The sequence below is a fragment of the Globicephala melas genome, chromosome 15 (genome assembly GCF_963455315.2).
Source record: "Globicephala melas chromosome 15, mGloMel1.2, whole genome shotgun sequence".
Lineage (NCBI taxonomy): Eukaryota > Metazoa > Chordata > Mammalia > Artiodactyla > Delphinidae > Globicephala > Globicephala melas.
Window position 1 is genome coordinate 20,600,681 of NC_083328.1, and position 27,637 is coordinate 20,628,317.

At 48.6% G+C, this 27,637-nt stretch overlaps 1 protein-coding gene across 1 annotated transcript; it reads right to left on the reverse strand.

Moving 5' to 3' along the window:
- Nucleotides 1–372: 372 nt before the first annotated feature.
- Nucleotides 373–26,978, reverse strand: SCNN1G (sodium channel epithelial 1 subunit gamma). Its single transcript, XM_030871475.3, has 13 exons — nucleotides 26,858–26,978; nucleotides 23,189–23,536; nucleotides 20,957–21,266; nucleotides 19,087–19,277; nucleotides 17,990–18,093; nucleotides 15,272–15,435; nucleotides 6,350–6,448; nucleotides 4,692–4,809; nucleotides 4,039–4,117; nucleotides 3,898–3,955; nucleotides 3,651–3,709; nucleotides 2,203–2,278; nucleotides 373–1,913 (listed from the first exon to the last, which is right to left on the reverse strand). Exons 2-13 carry the CDS (start codon nucleotides 23,503–23,505, stop codon nucleotides 1,533–1,535), a joined length of 1,956 nt encoding a protein of 651 aa, XP_030727335.1. The 5' UTR covers nucleotides 23,506–23,536; nucleotides 26,858–26,978; the 3' UTR covers nucleotides 373–1,532.
- Between the last annotated feature and the right edge of the window lie 659 nt (nucleotides 26,979–27,637).

Genomic DNA, 27,637 nt, shown 5'->3' on the forward strand with positions numbered 1-27,637 from the left:
TAAGGCACAGACACTGATTGGATGCAAAATGATGGAGTGATAAAGTGCACAGGGTCGGGGGCGTGGTCTGGAGTCACAGTGCCTGGGTTAGAATCCCAGCTCTGCAACTTCCTAGCTGTGTCACCCAACATTTCTGAGCGAGTAACTCAACATTTCTATGCCTCAGTTTCTTCATCCATACAGTGGGATACCTACTTACTGTGCTAGTCCAGGGGTTGGCAGGTATTTTCTTCTGTAAAGGGCCAGAGAATAAATACTTTTTGGTTTTGGGGGCTGTAGAGTTTCTGTTGCAGCTACTCACCTCTGCCAGCCATGGTAGCACAAACACAGCCATAGACAATTAGGGAATGAATGGGCGTGACAGTGTTCCAATAAAATTTTATTACGGACACTGATATTTGAATTGCATATAATTTTCAGGTCACAAACTGTCCTTCTTTTGATATTTTTAATAATAGTGAAAAAACCCCACCAAAAACCATCCAACTCACTCTTAGGTCACAAGCAAAAATGGGATTTGGCCTGTGTGTTGTCATTTGCAGTCTCCTATGCCCATCTCTGTGAGCGCTTAGCACGGGAGCCAGAACATGGCCCTCGAGCTGACGTTGAGCACCTACTACGCGCTTAATACATGTTAGCTATTATCTCCCTGGGAGGTGTGAATACGCCAGGAGGCGGCTGTCCCCGTGGTTGGCTTGCTGGTGAGGCTCAGGCCGTTGGTGGGGGTACGGGGTCTGCCTTGGAGGGGGAGCAGCTGAGCGGGTTATCAGGAGATAATCCCTTATGGCTCAGGCTACCACTGGACAGCAGTGTCCAACAGTGTTCTTTCCCTGGTCCTTCTCTGCTTGGGGAAAGGGCCCAGAGCACTGGCTTAGCTGCCCAGAATAGGCCCCACACCCCCCCTGGAGTGAGGACCTCCTGTCACACCCCCCAGGCCTCCCTCCAGTGTACCCTTCCCCTCCACACACTCCGAGCATTGTGGGCCAACTCCCGCCTCAGGGTACAGAGCAGACCTCGCCCCAATGTCAGTGACTAAGCAGTTTATTCACAAACGGCTCCAGCTCCAGGCCTGAAGCTTCCTCCTTCCTATCTTTGGCACCAGGCAGTGATTGTCAGGCCTCGACACCTAAGGTCACATCCTTGGGTCCCAGCCCAGGCTGGGGGAGTGGCTGGAACCCCCAGCTCGGGGCTTTGGAGGAGTCTTTCTCTCCGAAGAACTCTGTTAGGCTTCACTCCTGGCCTTTGTCCAGGCCGGCCGCGTTTCCTCGGCCCCATCTGTCTCGGTAGCAGATGTCCTAAGGGTTTGGGCTGCAGGAACTAGCTCATCCTGGGCGGCTGCGAGCATTGCTGGGTGGGGTCCAACAGTCCCTTGCGCATGCCCAGGCCCCACCTTGTTCAAAGTAGACTTGTAGTCAATGTCTCTGAAAAGCCCAGAGGGGGTGCAGAGGATCCGCTCTGTGTGCAGGAGACAGGGTCTACGTTCTCAGACCATGGCTGGTGGTCCTGGCTCGGTCTCTCTTCCCCAGCCTACCTCAGGACTCAGCTGACACCTCAGTGCCTGTGAGCTGTCTGGAGAAGGCCCTCTCCAAGCGCAAGGTGTTGTATCTGGGGGGCGGCGTGCCCGGCACCTGGGCTGCTGGGGCTGGAGGTAGGCACAAGGCAGAGGTGAAAGTGGGCAGGTCATCGTCTATATTGAGGCCCAGGTTGTCCTGACCCTGAGGGCTGGGCGGAGCCTCGGGGCAGGGGGACGCCTGTCTCCGGGCCCACCACTCCTTGGCTTTGTGCCACTGGTGGCGTGCGACGATGGACAGGGAGTCGATGAAGAAGACCTCGATGATCTCAATGATGCAGACGATGGAGCAGCTCATCCACAGGCCCAGCTGGCCACCGATGTTGGACAGAAGCATCTCGATCTGCAAGGGAGGCCAAGCCAGACTATCAGGAGGGACCCCCGCCAAGTTGGCTTCATGCAAAGACCCCAGTTCCCAAGGGAGTCACTGGCTAGCCCTGGCCCCGAACAGGTTTGGGGAAAATGGGGGCAGCCTTCCTGTCCCCTCTTACTCTGCCTGGTCTGAGGCTTGGTTGGCCTTTGGTGACCCTACGAGCTCAGGCTGGACCCCCACCATCTGACTCTGCTCCCCAAGGCCAGGCAGATGTGTACACTCGCAGACCCGGGACAGGTCCCAGGAGGAAGCCACTCACGCTGTTGGCAGGGCTCTCCACGATGGATCTCTGGTTCAGGTCTTTGTAGAATATCAAAAGTTTGGCCAAGTCTGTCCTGTAAAGATTCCAATAGGCGGGGCCGAGGTGAGTTGGAGGCCTTTGCACTCTACCAGATGGACAGCCTCTCAGCGTGGCTCTCTCTCTCCTGCCCAGCCCCCAGCACGGACCAGGCTCTGAGCTCCACAGGGTCTTAGAACCTGGTTTCTGGGTTTCCTTCTGCACCACAGAGCACATCTCTGGCCTGGGGCTGGTTCATTCATTCACTCAAAAACCATTTCCCCACCTGTAGACTAAGTTCCCTCAGCTGCATTCCCACAGCACAATGTTCTTCATTAAACCTTGACATTGTAGTTGTTTGACTGCAGTCTAAAACATGTACGGGAGACAGGCGAGTGATGTAAATGAGCGAGGCAGCTTGGGTGTAAGGTCATAATGATAACAACCATAATAACAGCTAGCATTTACTGACCATTTCCTGTGTTGCCAAGCACTGGAAGAACCTTATGTGTTCCAAGAACCTTATGTGTGTCAACTTATTTAATTCTCACAACAACTCTATGAGGCAGGTATGTTTTAATAGTACCCATTTTACAGATACGGCAACTGAGACACAGATCGGATAAGTAACTTGCCCAAGACTACACAGCTCATGATTGGCAGAGCTGGTATTCAAACCTAGAAAGATCTGGCCCAGGGCTGGGCACTGTGGAGACAGTAGTGGCCCAGAGAGATGTGGGTTCACACGGCAATCCCCCCACCCTCTCCCATCTTTGTCTCCACCTGCTGAGGTCCCTGAACTCTGCCCTGGCTGATTTTTGCTAAAGGTCCCTTGGAAGTGAATTTCGATGTGGAAAATTCAAGTGGAATTAGAAGCTGCATGGCTCAAAGGAGTATTTTTCCAAGTGGCTCAAGATACATCGGGAAGCCATGAAATAAACTTACTGGGTCATGACCAGTACCTTTTACAAAATGAAATAGAAAAGATCAGATTGCATCCACAGAGAGATTCGAAATTTTTATCAACTGATATGGGCACTAATCATTCAGAATTGTGCTGTGACCAACTGGGATGGATGTAAACAATTGGTTTGGTACACGAGTGTGCAACATTTGAGAAGCAGCCCGAATGCATTGTACATCATAAGGGAGTACTGTTTCATGACAATTTTATTTCAGTTATGTATTCAATGGGCCACAATGGAAAAAGTATTTTCATACTGTGGGTCATGGTCAAAAAGTTTGAGAGCCCCAGGCCTCGAGCAGGGCCTGGCTCATGATAAGAACTCAGTAAATATTTGTTGCATAAAGAAATAATGAATGAATGAATGAATGAATGAAAAGGAGAGCGTTTGGCACTGAGGAGTCAAGTGAGGAGGCTGGGGCGGGGGCTGGCAGAAGCAGAGGAAGCAGGGTGGAGGTCAACTTACTTGTTGAGTTTTTTCTTTATTTGGCCTTGGTCCCAAGTGAGAACAGACAGCAACCATTTCTGTGGTGGAGAAAGAAGTGGCCTGGGGATGCCTGGAGAGACCAGAGCCAGCCTGTCTGCCCTCCCCTCGCAGCCCCAGCCCCTGACCCAGGCCTCCCCTGTGGATCACCCCTGAGGCCAGAGGACACAATCAGGACATGAGGCTCCAGGCTGAGGGCTCCAGGGGGAAGAGAGGACAGAGAACTCACCTCGGAAACCTCAGATGGCCACTGCGCCAGACTGGTGGTCAGCGTCCACTCCTTAAAGCTACGTGGAGAAGGGCATGGAGTGAGGGTGGGTGGCCTGGCCCAGCCCAGCCCTGCTCATCCCACTGCTTTGGGTCCACTCACCTGCAGGCTTCCTTGCACATCGCCTGGCAGCCCAGCTCTCCCCAGACAAAGGCCTGGTGCAGTTCGTAGTAGCAGTACACTGAGGGACAGAGTGCAGGGTGGCATGAGCTTTGGGGTCACAGGACCCTTCCTAGGGTTTTCCAGTGGTACCCCCATAGTCTCCTTTTAATGATTTCACCTTCCACTTTCTACAGAAATTGTTTCTCTGGAAACAATTTCTGGCTTGTGATTTTGAGAGACAGAATACTGCCACAGCTAAGAACTTGAGTTGGGGTCGGGGGCAGGTTAGCAGCCCTTGCTTTGGGTCTAGCTTTGTTGCTCCCTGGCTGTGTGACCTTGGGCAAGTTGCTTAACCTTTCTGAGCCTCAGTTACCTGTTCTGTCAGAGGATACTATCAATAGTTCCTACCTCCTGGAATTGACAGAGGTGGTCAAGGTTTTAGCACAAGCTGGGGTGTAGCATTTGATCCTTAATCAGAAAGTAGAATTCAAGCCAGGCTTCACGACAGGAGTGAAACTGGTTGGTGTCTCTCTATCAATATCTCCCTCAGGCCAAAGGCCATAGGGGCAGGGTCCCGGGAGCGCCTTAGCTATTGCCAGGGCTGGGCTGACCCCGCTCCTGGGGTGTGCAAGACGGGGGTGGGTCTCACTCACTCCAGTTGGGGTGCTGACGGTAGTTGCAGTAGTTGGCTCCCTGAGGTAGAGGCTGGCTGAACTGGGCACACCCACATTTCTCCACCATCTTTGCCTGGAAGCACGAGTGAAGGCAGATCTGAAAGACAAGACCCAGGAATTCCCTTAACCTCCTTGCACGTGGATGCCAGAGACCCCCTCCCTACATCCCTCAGTCGGAGAGGGTCAGCTTCCCACAGCCTTGGCAGACAGCATAATGTACCCCTCATGTCACAGCCGACTGGGCCACAGGGACAAAGCTAGAAAATTTATTGGGAATTTAAACAGATGTGGATGCCAGGTTGAGCTAGAGCTGCGGCGGTCATTTTCCATCATGTAAGTGCTGACCCAGATATAAGTGGGAAACTTGGAGCAGGTGCTAAGAAACAGAGAAACAAACCCAGCCCCCAACTTTCCGATTCTCAGGTCCAAGCCCTCCAGACTGGATCCCTGGGGATCATAATATCCACGAAGCTTACAGCATAAAAGCTAACGGTGTGGGCTCGGAAGGCAGGCTGCTTGAATTCAAATATCAGCTGTGCTACCTCCCAGCTGTGTGACCTCAGGCAAGTTACTTAATCTCTCTGATGCTTTGGTTTCTTCATTTTTGAAATAAGTATAACAAGGCCTACTTCACGAAGTTGTTGTGAGTATGAATTGAAAGATGTAAAGTGTTTGTAAATGGTAGCTTCTCACTAAATATTATCCAGAGTATCTTTCCAACGAGCTGAACCCCCACCCCCCCACTTTTCTTTTTGGTCTTGAAGTCAGTGTGAATGTGTTTCTATTTCTTAAAAGCAGACATTGTCTGACTACTGGTCTCTTTTCACTCAGTGTCTCCACCACCCCTCAGCTCAGCTCTGGTGGAAGCTAGTGGACTCAGTGCACTCAGGGCACGTGGTCCTTTTGTTCTGCTGGGATGATTCTCATTGGCTCTCTTAGTGTCATGGTGGGAGGCGAAGGGCAGACTGCCAGAACAGGAGGCAGTGTAACAGGTGATCTCACTCAAGGGTTGACATAGGTAGTACACTAGCAGGTGGTGGAGATCATGGGGAACCAGAGAACATGTCTCTTTTGATAAGGCCACTCCACCCACTGTTTATCCTGTAGGAATATGGGCCCAATGTTGCCAGACCTTGTTTTTCAGGAGAAGCTAGAAATCTGGGTTTTCTTGTGAAATTCCCTGACTTTTAAACACCATCCAGGAAAACCAGGTGAGCAGGGTGGAAGGGACCTGGGAGCTGCCACTTAGCAGCCCCGGATCCAATCCAAACTGCCCTGATGACTGCCGAAGAGCACACAAGTTGCCCAAAGCCATCAGTGGGTGAAGGGCACCCCTCACCCAGTGCCTCTCCCAGACTGCTTCCTCCTCCTGTCCCTCGCTCGCCAAGGCCCATTTAGGAAGTGGATCTCAGCTGTACATTCTGTTCCATGCAAACCTCGATGAATCAATTAAGCTCTGGTTACAGATGGATTGAAGAGGACCGGAACCAGCTGGCACCATGTGCTCTTGAGGTCCTTGGATGAACCCCAGGATTCTAACCACAGTTCCCAGTCCCAGACACGCCCCAGCCTATGTATAACTTTGTTTCCTGGGTCCAGGCCACAACCCGGGGCTGGGTGCTGCCTCCAGCCTGTACCTGGAGGGAATACGTAGCGTTGTAGATGTTCGTGATCAGCACGCCATTCCAGTCCTCCGTGCACCGGCTGTAGGGCTCACTCAGCTTGAAGGACTCCGTCTGTAATCACAGCAGCACACATTCAGCCCTGATCTCCCCCAGGACCCAGACAAGGGGCATTTCTAGCAGCTTCGAGGAGCTGAGCAGCTACCCAGTCAGTCATTTAACAGATATTTATTGAGCACCTACTAGGAGCTTGATGCTATTCTAGGCACTATGGAACCCACAGTGATCAAAACAGACGAGTTCCATGCACTTGTGGAGCTCACATTCTAGTGGGGTAGACAGATGGTCAAAAAGCAAATAAATCATTCTGGATCTTTTTTGATAGTGATCGATGAAACTGGGTAGAGACTAGAGGGGTTGGGAGGAGGGGGCAGTCTTTCCAAAAGTGATTAGGGAAGACGTCTTTGAGAAGAAGACAGGTTGGCTCGACATGGAATGGCAACAAAGAGCTGGACTTGCCAAGAAAGGTAGGAAGAGGATTAAGCAGAGGCAGCAGCAAGGCTGGAGGTGGGAGAGGGCCAGGGCGGCCGGAACGTGCTCCAAGGGAGAGCCGTCGCTGGAGATGAGGTCAGAGAGGGTTGCCAAGGCCAAATCATGGTGGCGTCCTATGCTGTGCTGAGAAATTTGGGTTTGGATTTGGTTTTCAGAATGTAGTGAGCCACTGGAGGATCCATGGGGAGGGGCTGGAGGGATTAGAAAGATGAGCAGTGACTGTGCTGCGCGGGGTCCTTGTCTCAATGAAGGACCCATTTCCTACCCTCTTGTCTTCTGGTCCCAGAAGTTGACTTGAAAAAATGGACTTTCTTAGAGAGGACCAAAGAATACCCAGCAGGGCAGAATGATACCCTGATCAGAGGAGGTAAGAGCATCGTAACTCACTGTTCGAAAGCCTTATTAAATTATGTTTTATTATGGCTTACTATGTTTGGTTCTAGCTTAATATTTGTCACTGCAAAGGAACAATCCAGGCAAGCCAATTAAGAAAAAAAAAAAAAAGGGTAATGTCTCCCAAGGGGGAAAACAACTGAATATATTGTGACCATATCATAGCTAGGATTTGGGGTGTGTGTGTGTACAAAGAGTTTTGTTTTGTCTTTTATGAAATGGGGAGGGTAAAGGGCAAATGGATGGCAGATTTATGGGAGGGAAGAAAATTCTTTTTCCTTTGAAGAGTGGATGCACAGAGAAAAAGGTGATTGGGTCGGGGGAAGGAATCAAGAAGTTTGGCACAGGTAGAAACTACAGACATCTCAAGTGGCTATAATCTCTTTCTGTTTGTATTATAATTCATCTGTTGACCCATTAGTCTCCCTCAATTAATTGCAAATTAATTTGCCCTCCGGGACAAAAGTGCGCATTTGAAAACGTTTAAACGGAAGAAGCAGAGAGGAAAGTAGCCGTCTGTTTTCCTCTCTTCCCTCAGGGTACCCACTCCAACAGGTCAGATCTCGATCCTGAGATCCAGACACACATCACACATTCCCTTTGCCCTGCAATGTCCTCTTCTCACTAATAATAAAGAGTGAGTGTCTTTCCACGTCAGTACAGAATAAACAGACTTACTTCATTCCTCTAATAGCTGGGTAGCAAACTGATTTAGAGCCTCTAGTGCATGCCAGGGCTGGGCTGGGATCTGGGCACCAAGATGCCAAGCAGTGGCTTCCCTCGAGGACACCTCCATTCAGTGCTACCCTCTAAGCTTCTCCAAGCAGCAATCTCCCTGATCGGATGTCCCTTGGAGCCCCCAGGCCCAGGATGTCCACAGAGCCTAGAGCGTCAGCTACTAGGTACAGGGCTCTACCTGCCTGTGGGGAGAGTTCAACAGCCTGGCATCTAGGGGAGAGGGTCCGTCCACGCAGGTAAGCCCTGTGCAGCTGGTACAGGTGGCTGAGGCTCTTTCTACGTTGAGAACTGGGCCATGGACCACTTCCAGAGAACCGACTGTGAGAAGCCATATTGTGATCTTTACACTTTTTGAGTACTCGATGGCCCTTTACTTTGTGACGCTGCTTATCAAACTCAGAGCTCCTGGGTTATTCAGGTTACTTCCTGAAACACCTGGGGCTGGGGCAGATGGGGCCAATGGCCTTTTGAGAGGGGAAGAGAGGTCTTTAGCTTCTCAAAGCCTCAGCTAGATGTACTTGGACAGAGCCCTGGCTTGCTCTCACTCTCTCTCCCCCGCCGCCTTTCACTCCCCCACTTCACTGTCGGTTTACCAGAAGTGCTGATCTGGGCAGCGTGGGGAAACATTTCGGCTTCTGTCCTGACCCCTAGGGACCCAAAAATGAGAATGGGTATATATGTATGTGTGTGTGAGAGTGTGTGCAAGTTTAGATGGATAGATAGATAGGTAGATAGATAGATATGTGTGTGGCAAGCACAGGTATGTGTAGGTGTGATTAGTTGTCTGTGTGCACACGTGTTGTATGTGGGAACAGGACTCATTTTTATCAAAATGAGGTCCTATCTGCTTCCTTCTGAGAATCCTGGAGGGGGAGGGCAGTTGCACAGAGTCCTTAGCTCACCTCTTTAAAGGTATGAACTGTGCCAGGGAAAAGCCCAGGTGGCAGCAGGAGGCTCTAGGTGGAATTATGGGTGTTTTAACTCTTTTTTCTTTTGTCCTGTTTTTAAATTGTAATAAATTATAAAAGTTATTTGTAATGTTATAAAATAATTTATAGATATAAATAATTATAAAAGTTATTTTTATGTTTCTAATCAATGGAGGAAAAAAGAATTATGCAACATATGAAGTTAGGACTACTTGTTAAGAATTTGGAGGAATTCTGCATTTCACATCCTGCAGAAATAAAATTCTAGTGGGTTAAACTATTAAATGAAATAATAAAATAACTGGAAGGAAAATCAGCTCAGTATCTGATCTCAAGGAGGGAAAATCCTCAATAAACATAATGACTAAAGAAGAAAACAAAGATTTTGACCATGTAAACATCTGATGTTTTTGCATGTGAAAGAGTAGCATAATGAAAACCAAAATGAAAGCACACACTGGGAAAGATATTTGCAACACATATGGCAAATAATTAGTACTTTCTATATACTGTATGGAACAGATCAGTATCTTACTCAATATCTCACTCAGAAGGGTGTCACGAGGACAAGAAAAATCTTCCCTAACCCCTCTTTTTGGCTCAAATATTCTTCCTTTCCTTCACATCTCTTTTCTTAAAAAAAATGTATAGTAAATAGCCAATATTTTTGGAGCACCCAATACATGCCAAGCACTGTTTTCAATTTTCACATGAATCAACTCATTGAATTCTCACCAGACTATGCAGTAACGTTATTATCATCCCCATTTTACAGATGAGGTAACTGAGACACAGAGATCACACAATCAAAATGCAAAGCTGGGTTTGGACCCCAGTTGTCTGGCTCCAAAGTCTGAGCCCTTAATCCCTGTTATACATATGCTTGTGAAGAGAAGTGTGTGCACGCTTTAAGATAAAAATGTACAGTGGGAGGATTTCCCTGGTGGCTCACTGGTTAAGAATCTGCCTGCCAATGCAGGGGACACGGGTTCGAGACCTGGTCCAGGAAGATCCCACGTGCCGCGGAGCAACTAAGCCTGTGCTCTAGAGCCTGCGAGCCGCAACTGCTGAGCCCGCGTGCCACAACTACTGAAGCCCACGCACCTAGAGCCCATGCTCTGCAACAAGAGAAGCCACCGCTATGAGAAGCCCGTGCACCTCAACGAAGAGTAGCCCCCGCTCGCCGCAACTAGAGAAAGCCGCGCGCAGCAACGAAGACCCAACGCAGCCAAAAATAAATAAATAGATCTTAAAAAAAAAATGTACAGTAAGGTTCGCAATGACAGTGAAGTCTCGCCCCTCTCCGGGGCCTGGCTCCACACTCCCCTGGGTGGATTTGCCCTTGCCTGCCTCCTCATCTCTCATTCGTGATCCAACCCATTGTACTTTGGTTTCTGTTCCACTCAGTCCACTGAAAACTGCTCTGGCAGAGAACCGATGACCTCTTGGCTGCCCAACCAAACAGCTTTTGCCCTTTACCTTGCTTGACCTCTCGACTGCGTTTGGCACCCTAGCTAACACCTTCCTGGAAACCCTCTTCGTTTCTCTGACACCAACCCTTTCCAGCTTCTGCTGCTACTTTGGTCCCTCTATTTCTCCATTTTCTTTCTGCTCAGCCCTTAAACATTTGCATTCTGTCTCAGGTCTTGGGTGATGGCATTCCTCTCCAAGTCTAGAATTATGCTAGGTGTAACCCCACCCTCAACCCCGCTGTGGCCCCCGGATTTTTCTCCTGAGCTCCAGGTTCACAGCATCTACTGGCAGGACGTTTTCACCTTGATTTCCCAAAGGCACAACAACTTGGGTATGTCCCAGACTGAAGTGGTTCTTTTCTCCCCCAAACCTACCCTTCTTGTATTTCCCTAATTTAGAACCTGACGCTTCCATCCACCCCACTACCCAAGCCAGAACCTAACTATCAATCTAACTCCCCCTGGCCTTTCCTCAGTGACCTCGGTTGTCAAACCCTGTTGCTTGTAATACCTCTCAAATCCATTCACTTCTGCTCATCCCCACAGCCATCGCCTCAGCTAGGGCCTCATCATCTCCTTCTAGCGTTACTGTAAATACTGCACTGTCTCCAGTATCTTGATTGCACTTCAGCCAAAGCGGTTTTTCAGAACGACTCACTACCTGGCTTCAAATCCTTTCTGCGACCCCTTTGTAATTGCTATGCCCTTTGTCTGGACTAGCCTTTCCTGATACTATTTGCCTGACAATTGTCCTTTAAGAATCCATCACCTAGAAAGCCTTCACCAAAAGCTTCTGTCCTGGCTCCCAGCCACCCATCCATCTATCCAACAATATTTACTGAGGATCTACTATGTTCTAAGAACTGAGCCTGGGAACAAGATAGAGAAGGTCCCTGTTCTCACAGAGCTTGGACTTGCGTTGCAAAGGTATGTTATCTTCTCTTAAAGGTGAATCTTTGAAGGTAGGTGCTCTGTTGTATCCGTCTCTGAATATCCAGTACTTTGGACACACATGCCTCAGTGAATGAAGGAAGATTAGTTAACCAACTGCCTAACAAACTGAGTCTACCAGTTTAACATGCCTATCGAAAGGAAATAAATAACTAAATAAAAAATAAATAAGAAAGGAAGTCTAGTTTGTTTGGACTTATTCTAGTGGTTCTCTGGTGACCTCTCAGTAATCCCTAGTTTTTTGTCGTTTTAAATGCTCATAAGTCAAAACTAGAGCTTCCTGACCCTGCTCTGTGGCTTTGATTTAGTATATCTCAAATTAAGTGTAGCAGAAGACCGACCCATGCCTTTGTTTACCATCATTGCTAAAGAGAACATTTGCTTAACAGTGTGATGGATATTTCTCTAAGCTCAGGGAAGAAAACCAGAGGGCAATTCCTTAGTTTTTGTACTTTCCCAAGCTCTAAGTGCGCAGACACTGTGAGAGGCAGAAGCTAAGAATGTGCTGCAAATCCCAGGTGCTTTTTCAAGGTATAAAGCTGCCCGAGAAATGCTGGATCAAAATGTTCGCTATTCTGATCTGGGAGTTTTGTAATCTGCCAGTGAAGAATCAGAGACCTGGCTCCTTAAGTAGTAAGCTAAAGGGACTTCCCTGGTGGCCCAGTGGTTGTCTCCGTGCTCCCAATTCAGGGGCCATGGGTTTGATCCCTGTTTGGGGAACTAAGATCCCGCATGCCACACGGTGAGGCCAAAAAAAAAAAAAAAATGATAGTAACTTAAAGTCTTTTCAAACCACAGTTCGAGCAGGTTGGGGCTCAAGAGTTTTCCTTGGGCAATCAGCATTCACACAGCCCAAGCTGGTACACAACACTTCTCATGTTGGAACAAATTTCCCACATTGAACAAAGCCACTAAATGACACGGCTTCACAGATGGTACCATCCTGCTGTTTTCTCTTGTCCAGGGTTGCCCTTTGATGGGACATGGTGAGGCACCGAAGCCACAGATGCCAGTTTATCTTCTCTGCTGTCTCAACTTAAGTACCACTTCCTCAGGAAAGCACCCCTTGAACTTCCCCTCTTCTCCCTATTAAAAAGCCCTAAATCAGGCATCTCTGTGATATGCTCTCATGCATCCTGTATTTCTCCTTCTTAGCACCTATGATGATTAGAGTTAATCACCTGTGCAATTTTTTGTTTGTTATGGATTCTCTCTGCTAGACCCTAAGTTCTAAAAGGACAGCGACAGTCCCGGGGACACGGACGTAGCCCCAGCATCTAGCACACAGGATGTGCTCAGAAAATGCTTGTTGAATGAATAGATGATGGAGAAATATACAATCCCCAATGCCCACCATATCACTTTATAACCCACTCTGAAGCCATCATTTATGGCTGTGCTAAAGCTTTGGTGTCATCATAGCTTTACTTTCTCTTAGGAAGACACACTTTTCTTCTCTCATTCTGAACTACTCAGGTTTCTAAAGCTGAGGTTCCTGAGTTTGTGGCCTCTTGAAATGACCACTGGAGTTTGGTAAAAATACAGATCCTTGGGCTCATCTCTCAGAGACATTGATTCAGTAGATCTGAATCTACTGATCAACAAGTTTGGAAACGACTGCGCTGGAGGAAAAATTTGTGAGGGATGAGGGCTAATATGTTTAATTTGGGATACTGAGGTTGGATATAAACAAAGGCATGAACAAAGAGTCCACAAGGAGATTTTTTTTCCTCCATAAATAGGTGAAAAAATGCCACTAAGAATGACTGTCAAAAATTATAATAGGGTTTCCCTGGTGGCGCAGTGGTTGAGAGTCCACCTGCCGATGCAGGGGACGCAGGTTCGTGCCCCGGTCTGGGAAGATCCCACATGCCGCGGAGCGGCTGGGCCCGTGAGCCATGGCCGCTGAGCCTGCGTGTCCAGAGCCTGTGCTCCACAACGGGAGAGGCCACAACAGTGAGAGGCCCGCGTACCATAAAAACAAACAAACAACAAACAAACAAACAAACCAAAAAAATTATAATAGATACCATTTTTTTCTTGACAGGTTAGCAAAGATTAAAAATTGGTTAACACCCGTGTGGATACAACCTTATTGGAGGACAACTTGGCTAATATGCATACTGATTGATATACTTCTAGGAAGCAATCGATGACTACACCTCACATTGCACCATTGCTTTTAGCTGTACCTGGAAACAGTCTCAAGTCTATCAACTTGCTTCAATAACGTACCCACACAATGGACTATTATGGGTCTTTAAGAAGAATGAGGCAGAATCTATATGTGTACTCATATGGAAATATTTCCAAGCCATAGTATCAAGTGAAAAATGGGGCACAGAGATGGAAACAACCTAAGTGCCCATCATCGGATGAATGGATAAAGAAGATGTTGCAGGTATATACAATGCAATATTACTCAACCATAAAAAGAAACGAAATTGAGCTATTTATAATGAGGTGGATAGACCTAGAGTCTGTCATACAGAGTGAAGTAAGTCAGAAAGAGAGAGACAAATACCGTATGCTAGCACATATATATGGAATTTAAGGAAAAAAATGTCATGAAAAACCTAGGGGTGAAACAGGAATAAAGACACAGACTTACTAGAGAATGGACTTGAGGCTATGGGGAGGGGGAAGGGTAAACTGTCACAAAGCGAGAGAGAGGCATGGACATATATACACTACCAAACGTAAGGTAGATAGCTAGTGGGAAGCAGCCGCATAGCACAGGGAGATCAGCTCGGTGCTTTGTGACCGCCTGGAGGGGTGGGATAGGGAGGGTGGGAGGCAGGGAGACGCAAGCGGGAAGAGATATGGGAACATATGTATATATATAACTGATTCATTTTGTTGTGAAGCTGAAACTAACATACCATTGTAAAGCAATTATACTCCAATAAAGATGTTAAAATGAAAAAAAAAAAAGAAAAATGGGGCAGAACAGTATTTTGTATTTGCATGAAAGGAGAAATGCCTATACCCACACACACATGCTTGAAGCAGACTATCACATCCCTGGCGAAACACAGAAGCAGCAGCGATAGTCTCCGTGCAGAGGAAGGAGGGAACCAGAGGTCAGGGATAGAAGGGAGATACACCTGCATGGTAGGCTCCTTGTACTGTTTGGGTTTTTTACTTTGTGCATATACTCCCTTTAAATAAGTACTTAATAGTTATTCTATTAGATAGAGCAAGAGACAGAGACAGAGAGTGAGAGAGTGAGACAGAGACTGGCATAAAAAGACCCCAGGCCTGCAAACAAGAGACTGTACAAGCATGGCCAGGGGCGTCTGAGCACACTCCTCGCCTTGCCCTTGTGCTTCCATTGGGCGTGACTGACTCAGGGATTGGAGTCTGCAGCCCAGATGTGCTTTCGTTGACAGATGTGAGTGTTCTCAGCACCTACTGAGGTCAGAAAAGGTCAAAGACTTGAGGGAAGTGGCTCTCGGTAAATGAGGTGAAACTGATGGAAGTAGGATGGTCCAAATAGACCTTTGATGGCCCAATGACTTTCCAATAGTGGTTTACATGCCCCAGTGGCCTCTAGGTGTCCCAGAAAGGTGTTAATCTGCTCTATTTATATTAGTGACAAATACATAGTTAGTGTCTGACCAGCACAGGTTCCATAAATGCTGACATTTGTCTCTGGAACAAGGAAGGTTCCTTCAATTCTTATCCAAAATGGCATCCTGTCCTTGTTCATCTATACAAAAGATACAAAGACAGCCTTTAGTATAACTACTAGAATGACCACTGGGGTAACCATTGGAAAATACTAGACCATGCTTCCTTTTGAAACCAACAGTCTTTTCCATAAGCTGCACCTCACTGGTTATCCTTCAACAAAATCTGTCCTCCTCACCAAGCCGACGGGAATCAGAAAATTCTCTTACCAGGTGCATCCCTATGGAGGTGGCCATGGCCGTCTCAATCTCTGTTCCCACATCCTCGATGAAGGGGTACTCAAACTGCCGATGGACAATCACCTTAGCCCCAGTGGAGGACACCAGGAAGGGGTTGTACTCCTCTTCGTTTAGGTACAAGATGACCTGCAGCCCTGGGAGGATAAGGCAGCCTGCTGTGGTCAAAAGCCAGGAGAACGTTCCCTGGTGGTAGCCTACCTCTCCCACTGCTCTGAGATTCTCAAAACCAAGACCCAGGCATTTCCCACAAGTGAAAGGTAGACAAAGGTGAGACTGGAAACTCCAGCCTGACTTGTTCACTGCTCTGTCTCCAGGGCTTAGCCCAAAATAGGGCTCAGAAACAGTGTCACCACTGCAGGTTTGCTAAGCATAAGGAAAACTACTACCCTGCCCAAGACACGAATCTCCATGTGGTTCTTTGAGATGGGGAGTTCTGCTGGGCACCCAAAGGGACACACAGAACTGTGGCTGCTTCAACCCTCAGGGAGAGACACCAATGGTGAATCTGATCACTGGCCTAACTCCTCTCCCTGTTCCCACTCTTTTTTTTTTTTCTCTTGCGCCTGCAGTCTAATCTGAGCCCGGCAGCCAGAGGGACCTTTTCAAATCAGGAATCAGATCAGGTCACTCCCTTGCCTGAAACTCTTCAGTGGCATTTCATCGCATACACGGGGATGCCATAGAATAAAGTCCAGCAACCTGACTGTGGCTCTCAGGGAGATGATGCTGCCTCCCTCCTCATTCCACTCTCCCCTTCCATCAGGAAGCTCCAAGCAGGCTGGGCTTCTTTCTGTTTCTGCAGGACACCAAATCCATTTCCTTCTTGGGGTCCTTGGACTTGCTAGTGCCCAAAATGCTCTTCCATGGACCTTAATGCGTATTTTCCATCTTTAAATAACCCTCCTTCCAGAGGCCTTTCTGGACCTCCTTATCTGAAATAAACCCCCCATCTCAGCCCCAGCCACTCTCTCTACCCTTGCGCTGCTGTGTTTTCCTCATAGCGCTCGCTAGGATTGATAACCAGATAATATCTATGTGCTTGTTCACTCATTTATCTGTCTCTCTGCAACAAAATGCAAGCTCCCTGAAAGCAGAGATGGCATCTGTCTTATTCACCACTGTGTCCCTAAGGCTTGGAAGAGGGCCTGGCATACAGAAGACACTCAATAAACATTTGGTAAACAAATGAGAGCAGGGCCTATATGAGTTGAAAGAAGAGAACTTTGAGAGTTATTCTGACTTCTTCTATTTGTAAGTAAAGGAAACAAAGCCCAGAGTGGGGAAGCGATTTGCTCAAGGTCACACAGCCCACATTCAGCAGAGCCAGGATTGTGCAACAGTTCCCAGACTACTTCTTCTTCCCACTGACGTGTGTGCCCTGAATTATGGTTTCTTGCAGATTTGGTAAGAACACAGAGAATACAGTAACAAAGATGAGGTGTCCAGGTAGGTTTTCCTCCATGACAAGATCTTGCCTTTCCTTGTAGGAGTATATCTATATATCAAATCATGTTCAATTTGTTTAGGACCTTTCAAGAATTCCTTTTGTAGGTAAACCAGTCCAGTCTGTTGAGTTCCTGCCTTCTCTACAAAAGTCACAGTAGTAGAGTAGTAGTAATACTAATACTGGAGGTAGTAATTATTGGTGGTGATAGTAGTAGCAGCAGCAATGGTAGTAATGGTAGTAACGGTAGTAATGACAACCACATCTAGCATTTATTGTGTGTATAGTGTGTGTTATGGACTGAATTTTGTGTCTCTCCGCAGGTTGCCCCTCCACCCTATTCATATGTTGAAGTCAATGTGATTGTATTTGGAGATTCAGACTTTAGGCAGGTAATTAAGGTTAAATGAGGTCATAAGGGTGGGCCCTAATCCCATAGGATTAGTGTTCTCCTAAGAAGAGGAAGAGCCAACAAAGCTCTCTCTCTCCACAGAAGACAGGCCATGTGTGGACACAGAAAGAAGATGGCCAACTGCAAGCCAGCAAGAGAGTCCTCACCAGAAACTGAATTTGCCAGCAACTTGACCATGGATTTCCAATCTCCAGAACTGTGAGAAAATAAATGTCTGTTGTTTAAGTCACCCATCTGTAATATTTTGCTATGGCAGCTCAACCGAACTAATACAGTGTGTATCAGGTCTTATTCTAAGTGCTTTTTATATTTTGTCTTCTCAATTACCTTGTATCATCGATACTACTATTATTCCCTCATTATAGATGAAGGGGTGTAACTTGCACTGGGTCACACAGTGAGTGGCTGAGCTGGGTTTTGGCTCCAGAATCTGTCATCTTAACCAAGATAAAGGTGTGTTTGCTCCCCTAATCTCCTGTTCAGCACGTCTGGATTTAAGTCCATCTGGAAGCTGCCTGCCCAGCATTACTCACTCCAGTTACAAGCTTAAACCCGAGTGGTTTCCCTGGGAGAAGAAACCCCAGGGTTGTCCATGTTGCTCTCTCGAAAGCAAAGAGGAGATGTCAAAAAGAAAAACAGACTCTGATAAAGAAGGAAAGAACCGACATGGATGTTGATGGAAACACTGCAAGAAGAAAAGTTGTGCCCCAAGTTTCTGGCCAGGTGGGGCAAACCTGCATCTCTGGAAGGCCTAAAGCATCCCCAATTGTCCTGCTGCCAGCATGCTTGCCATTAGAGCACCCCAGGTTCTCCTTGGTGCAGATTCCCTTACCGTATTCACTGCCTCCCATGGAGGTGCTGAGGATAGTCTCATTCTGTCTATTGTTGAATGTGTAGCAATTCCCATACATTGGATGGTGGAAACGTGTGAAGTTCCTATCAGGGGGGAGAATACAGGTCAGAAAAGGGCCGTGCTGGGAACTCCCCTCATGCACCTGAGCTGAAGTCCCAATGGGCAGTGCTAATGGGCCAGCTCTCTTTTGTGGACAGTGGATGATAGACAGGACTTACTTCCCCCATCTTTCCTCTGATAGATGACAAACAAGGCCCCTCGTCCAATTGACACCTGTTGATGTAGAACTGCTCTCTGCTTTCTGTTCTCCCTCTTAATCTTCTCACCTCCATCTCCATCCTGACTCGGCATTCTTTGTGCCAATATATCTGCCCCCCATTTCCTCTACTCTTGAATTTCTCAGCCAACACTTGACTTTTTTCCATTCCAATTCCTAGCAAATGATCCCCAGAAAGGGAATTACATCATATGCATCCTTATACTGACTTTAGAACCCATCCTTCAGGGAGACACGATTCCAATCACTCAGTTTTCGCAAGGGTCAATATATCAATTAACATATAGAAAGGCTTAGTATTTCAAAAGAATGAAGAAAGCACTTCAGATAAGCAGGAACACTCTAGAATGTCTCATGACTGCCCAGTCTCTACCAGGAATCTGAGTGTTTCTTAAAGGTGGAAAGTTCTGAAAGTTCACACATCTGTACATAGACCTTTCTTCCCTCCCTCCTCTTTCCTTCTCTCCTTCCTCCCTTTCTTCTTTCCTTCCTGTACTAGATCAGTGGTTCTCACTGGTATGGGTGATAGTAATATACAAGGTTATATGTCCACCATCAACTACTATGTTTCTGTGAGTAATTTAATGAATTTAAGGATATTTTGACTCTACACCATCTCCACCTTCCTCACTGACTCTAGAGCTGAGCTCCTGTATAAGTCGTTTTCCAAAAGTCATGGTCAGTGAGAAGAGCACCTGTTGCTCCCAAGACCTCTAGTTGAGCTTCAGGTGCACGCAAGGAGCCCAGCACTCAGAGCCGCTGGTCCTTGGAGCTGCGAGAGCAGCCTTCCCCTACTGACCTGGCATCACAGGACTCCCCATCAAAGAAGCAGGTGACCAGCAGCTCCTCAGCAGAGTAGCTCATGTTGATTTTCTTCTCCAGAGACACCTGTGCCATGATGTTCATGTAGTGCAACTTGTACCACTCCCGGATGGCATTAACCCCCGAGGTGAAGGTGTAGACTGCACAGCTGGATGTGTCATTTGAACACTGTGAATAGGAGGAGACACCAGGATGGAACTATCAGCCCTACCAGTGGCCTTCAGAAGGACTGTAAGGAACTGAAACTCTAGATCAAACACTCAGGGGAACAGGAGGGATATCTGGGGCAAGGATGGGCTTCTTCTCACTTCTGGGGCCTGGGATACATCATTCTCAAGCCTCAAGGACCAAGAAGGGGCTGAGTAAGGAAGGACATAGAGCCTCACTCTCATGACTCCCTACCAAGCGAGAAGCAAAATCAGCTTCTTCAGGGTCCCCAGACATCCAGGCTTTGACTGATTATGGCTACTGAGTTCCCACCCAACTCTCACCATTTCTTATTGGGTCAACAGTCTAGAAATCGAGATTCTAGCCCAGACTCTGCCACGACCTCTCTGCAGAATCTTGGGCAAGGCATTACCTATCCATTATTTCACCTACAAAATGTTGACCAAAATACCATCCTTCCCCACCTCACATGGTAGTTGGGAGGACCAGCATTTAAAATACATAATAATGAGAGTTTTATAGGGAAACTGTGGTATATTCCAGATGTTCTCATCACACAGGACTTGAAAACTCTCCTAAAAGATGGACACCAGGGCTTCCCTGGTGGCGCAGTGGTTGAGAGTCCGCCTGCCAATGCAGGGGACACGGGTTCGTGCCCCGGTCTGGGAAGATCCCACATGCCACGGAGCGGCTGGGCCCATGAGCCATGGCCGCTGAGCCTGTGCGTCCGGAGCCTGTGCTCCGCAACGGGAGAGGCCACACAGTGAGAGGCCCGCGTACCGCAAGAAAAAAAAAAAAAAGATGGACACCAAAGGATGGATTTTGGTATCAAGGAGAACTTTATCTTATATAAGGATCCAGGAAGACTTCAAAAAGGCTTAGTGATTTAGAGAAAGGGCCATTTTCCCCCAGGATTTGCAACCAGAGCCATGAAGTCTCACAATCGGCAACCGAGACTATCAAGTGGAGGTAGTTCTCATCCTGCAGAGGTGGCTGGGGCACAGAGAGGAGGGTGATGGCTGAGTTTGGCCAGGAAGACAATGGAATTCATTTCTGGTGAATGGCTGCTTCTTCAGAGTCCCTCAAATGGGACCAAGAAGGAGAGATGAGAAGTCAAGCTTTAGCACCTCATGAAGGCAAGTGCTGCTGGGAACACTGTGTTTCTGCTGCTCATTTTCTATTTTCTTCCTTCTGGTATCTGCACCCCAATTTGGCTTTGGTAGAATTTCCTTCCACCCTTTGGATACAGTCAGCTGAGACTGTCCATCAAGATGTCCTACCCTATGTGAGCCATCAGCTGACCCAAACTTGGCCAATCAGATAGTCCCCAAATGGGATCTGAATCCATCTTTATGGTTGGATTAAAAAAAGACTGAAAACAGTTGAAGCTTATTTAATCCAGTAGCAGTATCTGAAACGACTTTTCATCATTTCTTGCCCCCGGGATCCCTGGATCTTCCCTAATTTCTGTCCTTCAAGAGGCCTCCATGAGCTACTGGTTACCTTCTAAGACATTTTAATCTTAAGATTGCCTGGATCAGTTTCAGTTGCTCGCAGCTGATTCACCCTAACTGAGTGTGTTTCTTCCTGTGGGACTATAGGGCTAATGGCAAAGGAGAAACCTCCCTGGACACACCATCCCATCCCATTCCCCGAAACCGTGAGGATGTGCATCTTACCAGCTGGAATCCTACCAAGCCCTTGGACTCATAGACGTGCACGACGTCTGATGCCGTGTGAACGATTCTGCCACTGACTTTCCGCTTCCGTCCTGTGCGGAAGTCCCTTGCCTTGCTTGTCTCACCCTTTTCGAAGGCCAGCAGTGGGATCAGGTTGAGGAATTTCGACCCTGTGCCCTTCCTGGCCGAACTCCAGGACTCTGCCTCTCGGCGTTTCCGAGATGTAATCTCTGAAAAGCCAAACAGGGTCTTCAAGCTCCCTCTGGTCTCCTGTTCCAACTCAGCTAGAAGGTCCCGCACGGCACTGTACCTGTCAAGGTGGGAAGGGGGAGTCAGGGATGGAAAACCCCTCTGGCAGAAAGCTGGCACTACCCCATGCTGCTTTCCATCGATGTGCGTCAGCCTGTGCCCACCACCCCAGAGCACTTGGCCAAGAAAACCAGGCCTTTTATAATTTGCCCCCTCCAATGTGACCACTGGCTCAAGTAAATGGGGCAGGCTCCCATATGACCCTTGTGTGGCTTCCTGTGGTTTCACCTTTGCCACCACTGTCTGCTTGCTCTCAGAGTGTGTTGATGAGTTTGCCCCAACCAGCATTTCTGGAGTGGTGACTGTCAGGTGCCTCCCATAAACCAGCCACAGTGAAGACAAGTAAATAACTGCTAACCAGGAGTCTCCCCAGGGGGCGGGCTCTGTCTCGACCCAGCATACTTGCCCCTGCCCATGGGTTCTCCTCGAATCAATGCTGGGAGGGAAGAGGTATAACTGTTACCTTGACAGCCCCCAAGGACACAGAAGCATGATCTGGGAGTTGACTACATGAAGTATAACAACACCATCTTTTAATTTTCACAATACCAAATGGTCCTGGCCTCCCTCTTAACTCTCCCCACTCTCTCTCTCCCTTGCTAGGGGCACAGGCCACACAGCATAGTGACTGAGCGTATAAACTCCAGAGCCAGACTACCTGGGTTCCAGTTCCCCATTCTGGTTCTGGATGTGTGACCCTGGACAAGCCGTTTAGCCTTTCTGTGTCTCAGTTTCCCCACCTGTAAAATGGGGTTATTGGCAAGAGTCAATGAGTTTATTCTATCTATCTATCTATCCATCCATCCATCCATCCATGTATCTCTGTGTGTATGTATGTATATACACACATATATATATATACACACACACATATATGCTGTTAAATGGTCACCGTTATTAATTGTATTAGTGTAATTATATTTGTTAATATTTCAATCCTCTACTACAACATCAGCTGCACTAGGACAAAGGCTGTGTTTGGGTCATTCACTTCCACGCCCCAGAATCTAGCAAAGTGAATGACGATTTGTAGATGCTGAGTAACATATTATGGAACAATGGATGAAAGGAAGAAAGGAGCGGGGTGGGGAGGAGGGAGGGTGAGGTAAAGGGAGGAAAGGAGGGAGGGAGCGAGGGATGGAGAAAGGAAGGAAGGGAGAAAGAAAGACAGACTTTGAGGTGGAGGATGAGTTTAGACCTGATTTTGATGTTGAGCTTTGCCATCAACTCATTGATGACTCTGGGCGAGAGAGTCGCCCCTGCTCTTCCCTTCTCCCCACCCTCACACCTGCTCTGACAAATTCTGCCAGATTCCGATGTGTCTCACAGATCAGTTTTCAATAATCCTGAGAAGGATTCCAATGACCCACTTAGAACAGGTCCTGCAGCAGACAATTGGGCAGTACCAAGGGCTGATCCTGCCCAGAGCCCAGTGATCTCAATTAGTGGGGCTGGGTTCGCTCAGATGAGTTGAGATGCTTCTGGAAGTCACCTAAGTGTCATGTCTGAGTCAGCCTCCAGCTCACATTCAGGAGAGAGTGAGGGTGTGAGCTTGGAGAGCTCAGGGGAAATGGCTAAGCTGGGCTGTGTGTGTGTGTGTGTGTGTGTGTGTGTGTGTGTGTGTGTGTGTGTGTATCTCCAGGGTAGAAGGAATGCTAGTTCATTCCAGGCTCAACCAAGCAAAAGTGATCCTTGCAGCCTCCCTCTCTTACCTTCCTTGAGCTAGCCCATGCTGAGAAGTAGCTGATGGACTGAAACCTTGGTACAGATTTCAAACCTGGGAGAGGGCAGTTTCCCAACACTGGCAATGAATTCAAATTTCTAAAAAGCATGATTGCAGGCTGGAGTGTGTCACCTTTGGGAGGGGCATTGGCACCTGGAGGGGGTGTGACCCCCCTCCCTGTCCCTCCTCCTTCCTCTTACCTGTAAGGATTGATGTTGCAGATGGTGACAGCAGGAAAATCCAGCTTCTGGAAGTGGACTTTGATGGAGACAGAGACAGTGTAGAAGGATGAGATGAGGAGGGCACACTGCCAGAAAATGAGGGCCACGGCTGTCAGCGTGAACAGAATCCAGAGCAGGCGTCGGAGGCGGCCACGGGACACCACGATGCGGCGGCAGCCGTGGGTGTTGGTGTTCAGACAGTACCACCGCATCAGCTCTTTGATGGTAGGTGCCTGAGGTCCCCTCACGGGCAGATTCTTCTTGATTTTGGCTTTGATCTTCTCTCCAGCAGCCATGGTGAAGATGGGACTTGGCGGGGCAGGCAAGCTGGAGGGGCAAAGAAAAAAAAGCAGGTGAGTGGGTAGAGCCCGGAGGCTGGGCGCTGGGAAACACCAGCCCTCATGTCCTCAGAGGCTGCCTTCCTCTTTCCCTCTGGCCTGGACAGTCTGTTTTGAGGCCTTGACCCTTGCTCCAGGATATTTGCTTTTGGGCCACCACAGCTGCCAAAGAGCTGCCTCCTTCTCTTGTGGCCCCCAGGCCAAGCTCTCTGGAGGCTGGGTGAGGTGTAACCTGTGAAATCACTGCACGGTTTGCAGGAACTTCCCCCTAGGTGCTTGGAGCAGGAACTCTCTGGGCAGCCCCATCCCAACCAGCCTCCACGCCCCTCTTATCAAGCTCCATCGTGATTAGAGCATCGAGGGGTCTGATCTTAGTGTCTCCATTAGCTTGCCTTCCTTAGGGCATCGTTCCTGCCTCGCCCTGCCCTCTGGTGCCCAGCTCAGCGTCTGGCACAGAGCAAGCACCTTGCAAATCGATTCTAACAGATAAAATCTGCCAAGAGAATTTCCGGGCAGCCACCCTAGATCATGTCCAGTCCCTTCCCAGCCCAGCTGTATCTTCCCAGCCTTTTCTCAGCTGCTTTACTGCAAGTGGAGTGTTTCTGTTTCGTTTCTGTTTCACTTCTCTTTACTGTCAAGCCCTTAGTGTTTCTAGAGCACCTGATATAATAATAGCCTACAAATATTGACCACTTAATATTTGCCAGGCACCATGCCATATTTCCTTGATTCTAAGAGAATTTGGAGAGTACACGTTGATTTAATAACAACTTTGTCTGGGGAAGAGTGTTGGAAAGCAAATGACCGTGTTCATCAATATACATGCTGCCCCTGAATTACAGAAACTTTACAATGTGAAATAATAATCTTTTAAAAAATGAACTAAAATAATATATAGTCTCATTAGCCTCAAAAATGCATACAGTCTCTCTCTGCATATATCATATATATAATCAATCTCTCTCCAAATATATATAATCTCTCTATATATTTCAGTTCATGTTTCAACAATGCCGTAAGGCAGGCATACTATTATTACTTCCAGATTACAGAGGAGGAAAGTGAGCTCAGAGAGGAGGAGTAACTTGTGCAAAATTACACAGCTAGTAAGTGGAGGCGCTGGATTGGAATCTTGCAGCCTTTATCACCATGGTATATGCCTTGAGGGGCCCGGTATTGTGCTGGGTGCTGCCCCCTCCCCAAGACAGTTAATTAACAGTCCATGGGACTAAAGTGGGGGGTGGAAAGAGATGGAATCCTGAGCTATTTAATTCCCAAACTCTGGGTAGGTAATGTGGCCACTTCCTAACACTAGTATTGGTGAGCACTGGTACTGGGGAGGGGGAATATGGAAACTCTGTTTCCTATGCCTACCGTAGGTGACAGCGGCAAATTAGGATATACTCGAATTTGGAGTAGGATATACAGGGCAGTCCCCATGCCCCATCACATTCTTCAGGCAGGATTCTGGCATTGAGGAAATACTTTTCCTCCACCCTGAACCCATGGGGTATTATCCAAAATCGGGAGCTGGGGCAAAGGTGGGAGGCTTTCAAGTTAATGATGTTAGTGGGTTTCAGGTTTATGATGGCAAGGATGTAGAGTGCTGTGGAAGGAAGGTGAGACATCCAAAGGCAGCCAGCCCACTCTAGCCCTCCACAGACGTATATGATCTTGCTGTGATCTCTGACCCTCAAAATTATGCAAGAAGCCTCTTGGCAAGAGGAATGTGATTTACTGTGTTTTATCATTTAAAATATTGCCCATCCTCATCTCCTCTCTCACTACAATCCAAAAGCAAAAATTAGCAAGAGTTTGTTTTAAGAAACCTAGATCCAGGTACAATTTCCTGTCAAATAAAACTGCAACCCAGGGAAGATTTTCTCCTCTGTGAACGTTCAACAGAAACTGTGATTCTGGAAGCTTCTGTCATCAAACCCTCCATTTTCTCACTGAAGATAACTCCTGGGGTCCCTCTGCCCCATCAGCCCCTTATCCAGGACTACCTTGACCCCAGTGGATCAGCCACCAATGTTAGTGAAACCACAGGTGAAAGAAGGGAACCCATCTTGCACAGCATAAAACATATACATGTTCACACAAATAATATTTCAACTTATAAACAAAGCAAGGTTGTAGCTACCTTTAGGTTATACTGCTTGATTAAACATGATGCCCCTGTGGAAGAATTAGTAGCTGACACCCAGCACTCACTCTTCTAAGCACTTTCCAGGTATTAACTCATTTAATTTCCACAAATATCTTCTGAGATAGGCACCATAATTTCCCCCATTATACACATGAAATTGAGACACTGAGAGGTTAAGTAGCTTGCCCAAGGTCACCCTAGAAAGTGGCTGAGTTGGGATTTGAAACCATGCCTTTAACTACAAACTGCTCCTCAAATAATAATAATAATAACAGTAACAACAACAGCAACAGCACGAACAACAGAAATAATAGCAGCTATCATTTATTGACCCCTTACTCTACTCCCAGACTTCCTCCTCCTACTCTTTTCACACATTACCTTATTTAATCCCCATTATTATTACATGAGGCACAGAGGAGAAGACGGAGGTGCAGAGTTTAGGCAACTTGTCCAATGCCACACGGGGAGGAAGGATTAAAAGAATTCTCTGGAGTTCCGGAGTCCCTCATGATTCTCTACTGCACCCCTCTCGCCCATTCCCGACGTCAACTATCCCCTAGACCTCAGTGATGGAACCCAAGCCTTGGGCTCTGGGCGCCAGGCCCGCGTTCATCCCGGGGGGCGACTCTGCAGCCCCTGACCACCCCGCGCCGAGAGACCGGCTGCTGTGGCCGAAGCCACGTCTGCCCCAGGGCAGCCCGCGCTGAGGCCGCCGGAGAGAACCCAACCAACCCGCTTCAAGTGTTTGCTACATTCTGCAACCTCTGTCACCACAGAGGAAACATTCCAGAGGGGAAAAGGAACGATCGCGGTCAGGTCCACGCGTCTCACCAAGGCCAGGAAGGGAATGAGCGGGTGCTGGGTGGAGAGACGAGGCGGGGCGCGGCCCCGGACACCCCAGACTCGGTTTCTGAGTAACTCAGAAACGTCTCCCGCCCCAGCTCTGCGTCCCGGGCCACGGCGAGGGCAGACAGCAGAAAGCTGGACCGAATGGACTTGGGAAGGTGTCCCAGCATCCCAGGTACCGGGAGGCAGCCCCGGGCTGATGCCCGCTCCGCCGCCGACCGGGAGGGCAGTGTCCGGGAAGCCCGGGGACCCCGAGGCCACTCCGGTGCCTGAAACCCCCGAGCTGGTGCGACCCGACCCGGCTGGGCTCACCTCACTCAGTTTCGAAGGGTCCGCGGCTAGCGTGTGCGCGATCCGGGTACGCTCCGTTCTGCTCCTCGTACAGCGAGAGCATCCCGCAGCCCCAGAGACCAAGGCTCGTGTGGGTTGGGCCCCGCCCCTGTAGCCCCGCCCCTGTAGCCCCGCCCCCTGTAGCCCCCGCCCCTCTGACCCCGACCCCGCCTGCCCAGGTGTATTTCCCCAGCGGCCGAGGACTCGCTGCAGCCCAGAGTGGGCCGCGATTCTGCAGCGCCTCCTGCCATCCTGAGGCCGCACTGCGCCCCAGCCCATCCTGCGCGGCGCTTTTAGATGGTATCGCTCAGCACCTGCTGCCGCCCTGAGGCCACCCTGCACCCTGCATTCCAGCTGGGTCTGTGCGGCACCTTCCTCAAGCGCCTCGCAGCGTCTCCTGCCACTCTGTTACTGCGCAGCGCCTTCCATTCTGGTCCAGTTGGGCGCCCTCCCGCCCCCACCATAAAGAGAAATCCCAAGTAGCCTCCTGCCCCTGGCTTCCTCCTGACCTGGATGGAGCCTGAGGCTACTTCAGTGCCCACCTGGGCAGCAGGGCTGTTCAGGCAGGCCGCTCATCCTTTAGTCTCTTCAGCTGTCTTTTTATAGGCATTCACGCTGAAAACAAGACATGAGCTTAAAAAATTGCAACTGGGAGGGACCTTGGGGCACCTCTGTCACAGGCCCCTTGAGTAGGGAAGGACACAGACAGGGGAAGCGGTCGCTCTTGCTCAGAGCTGCTCAGACTTTCCAATGCTAATCGCA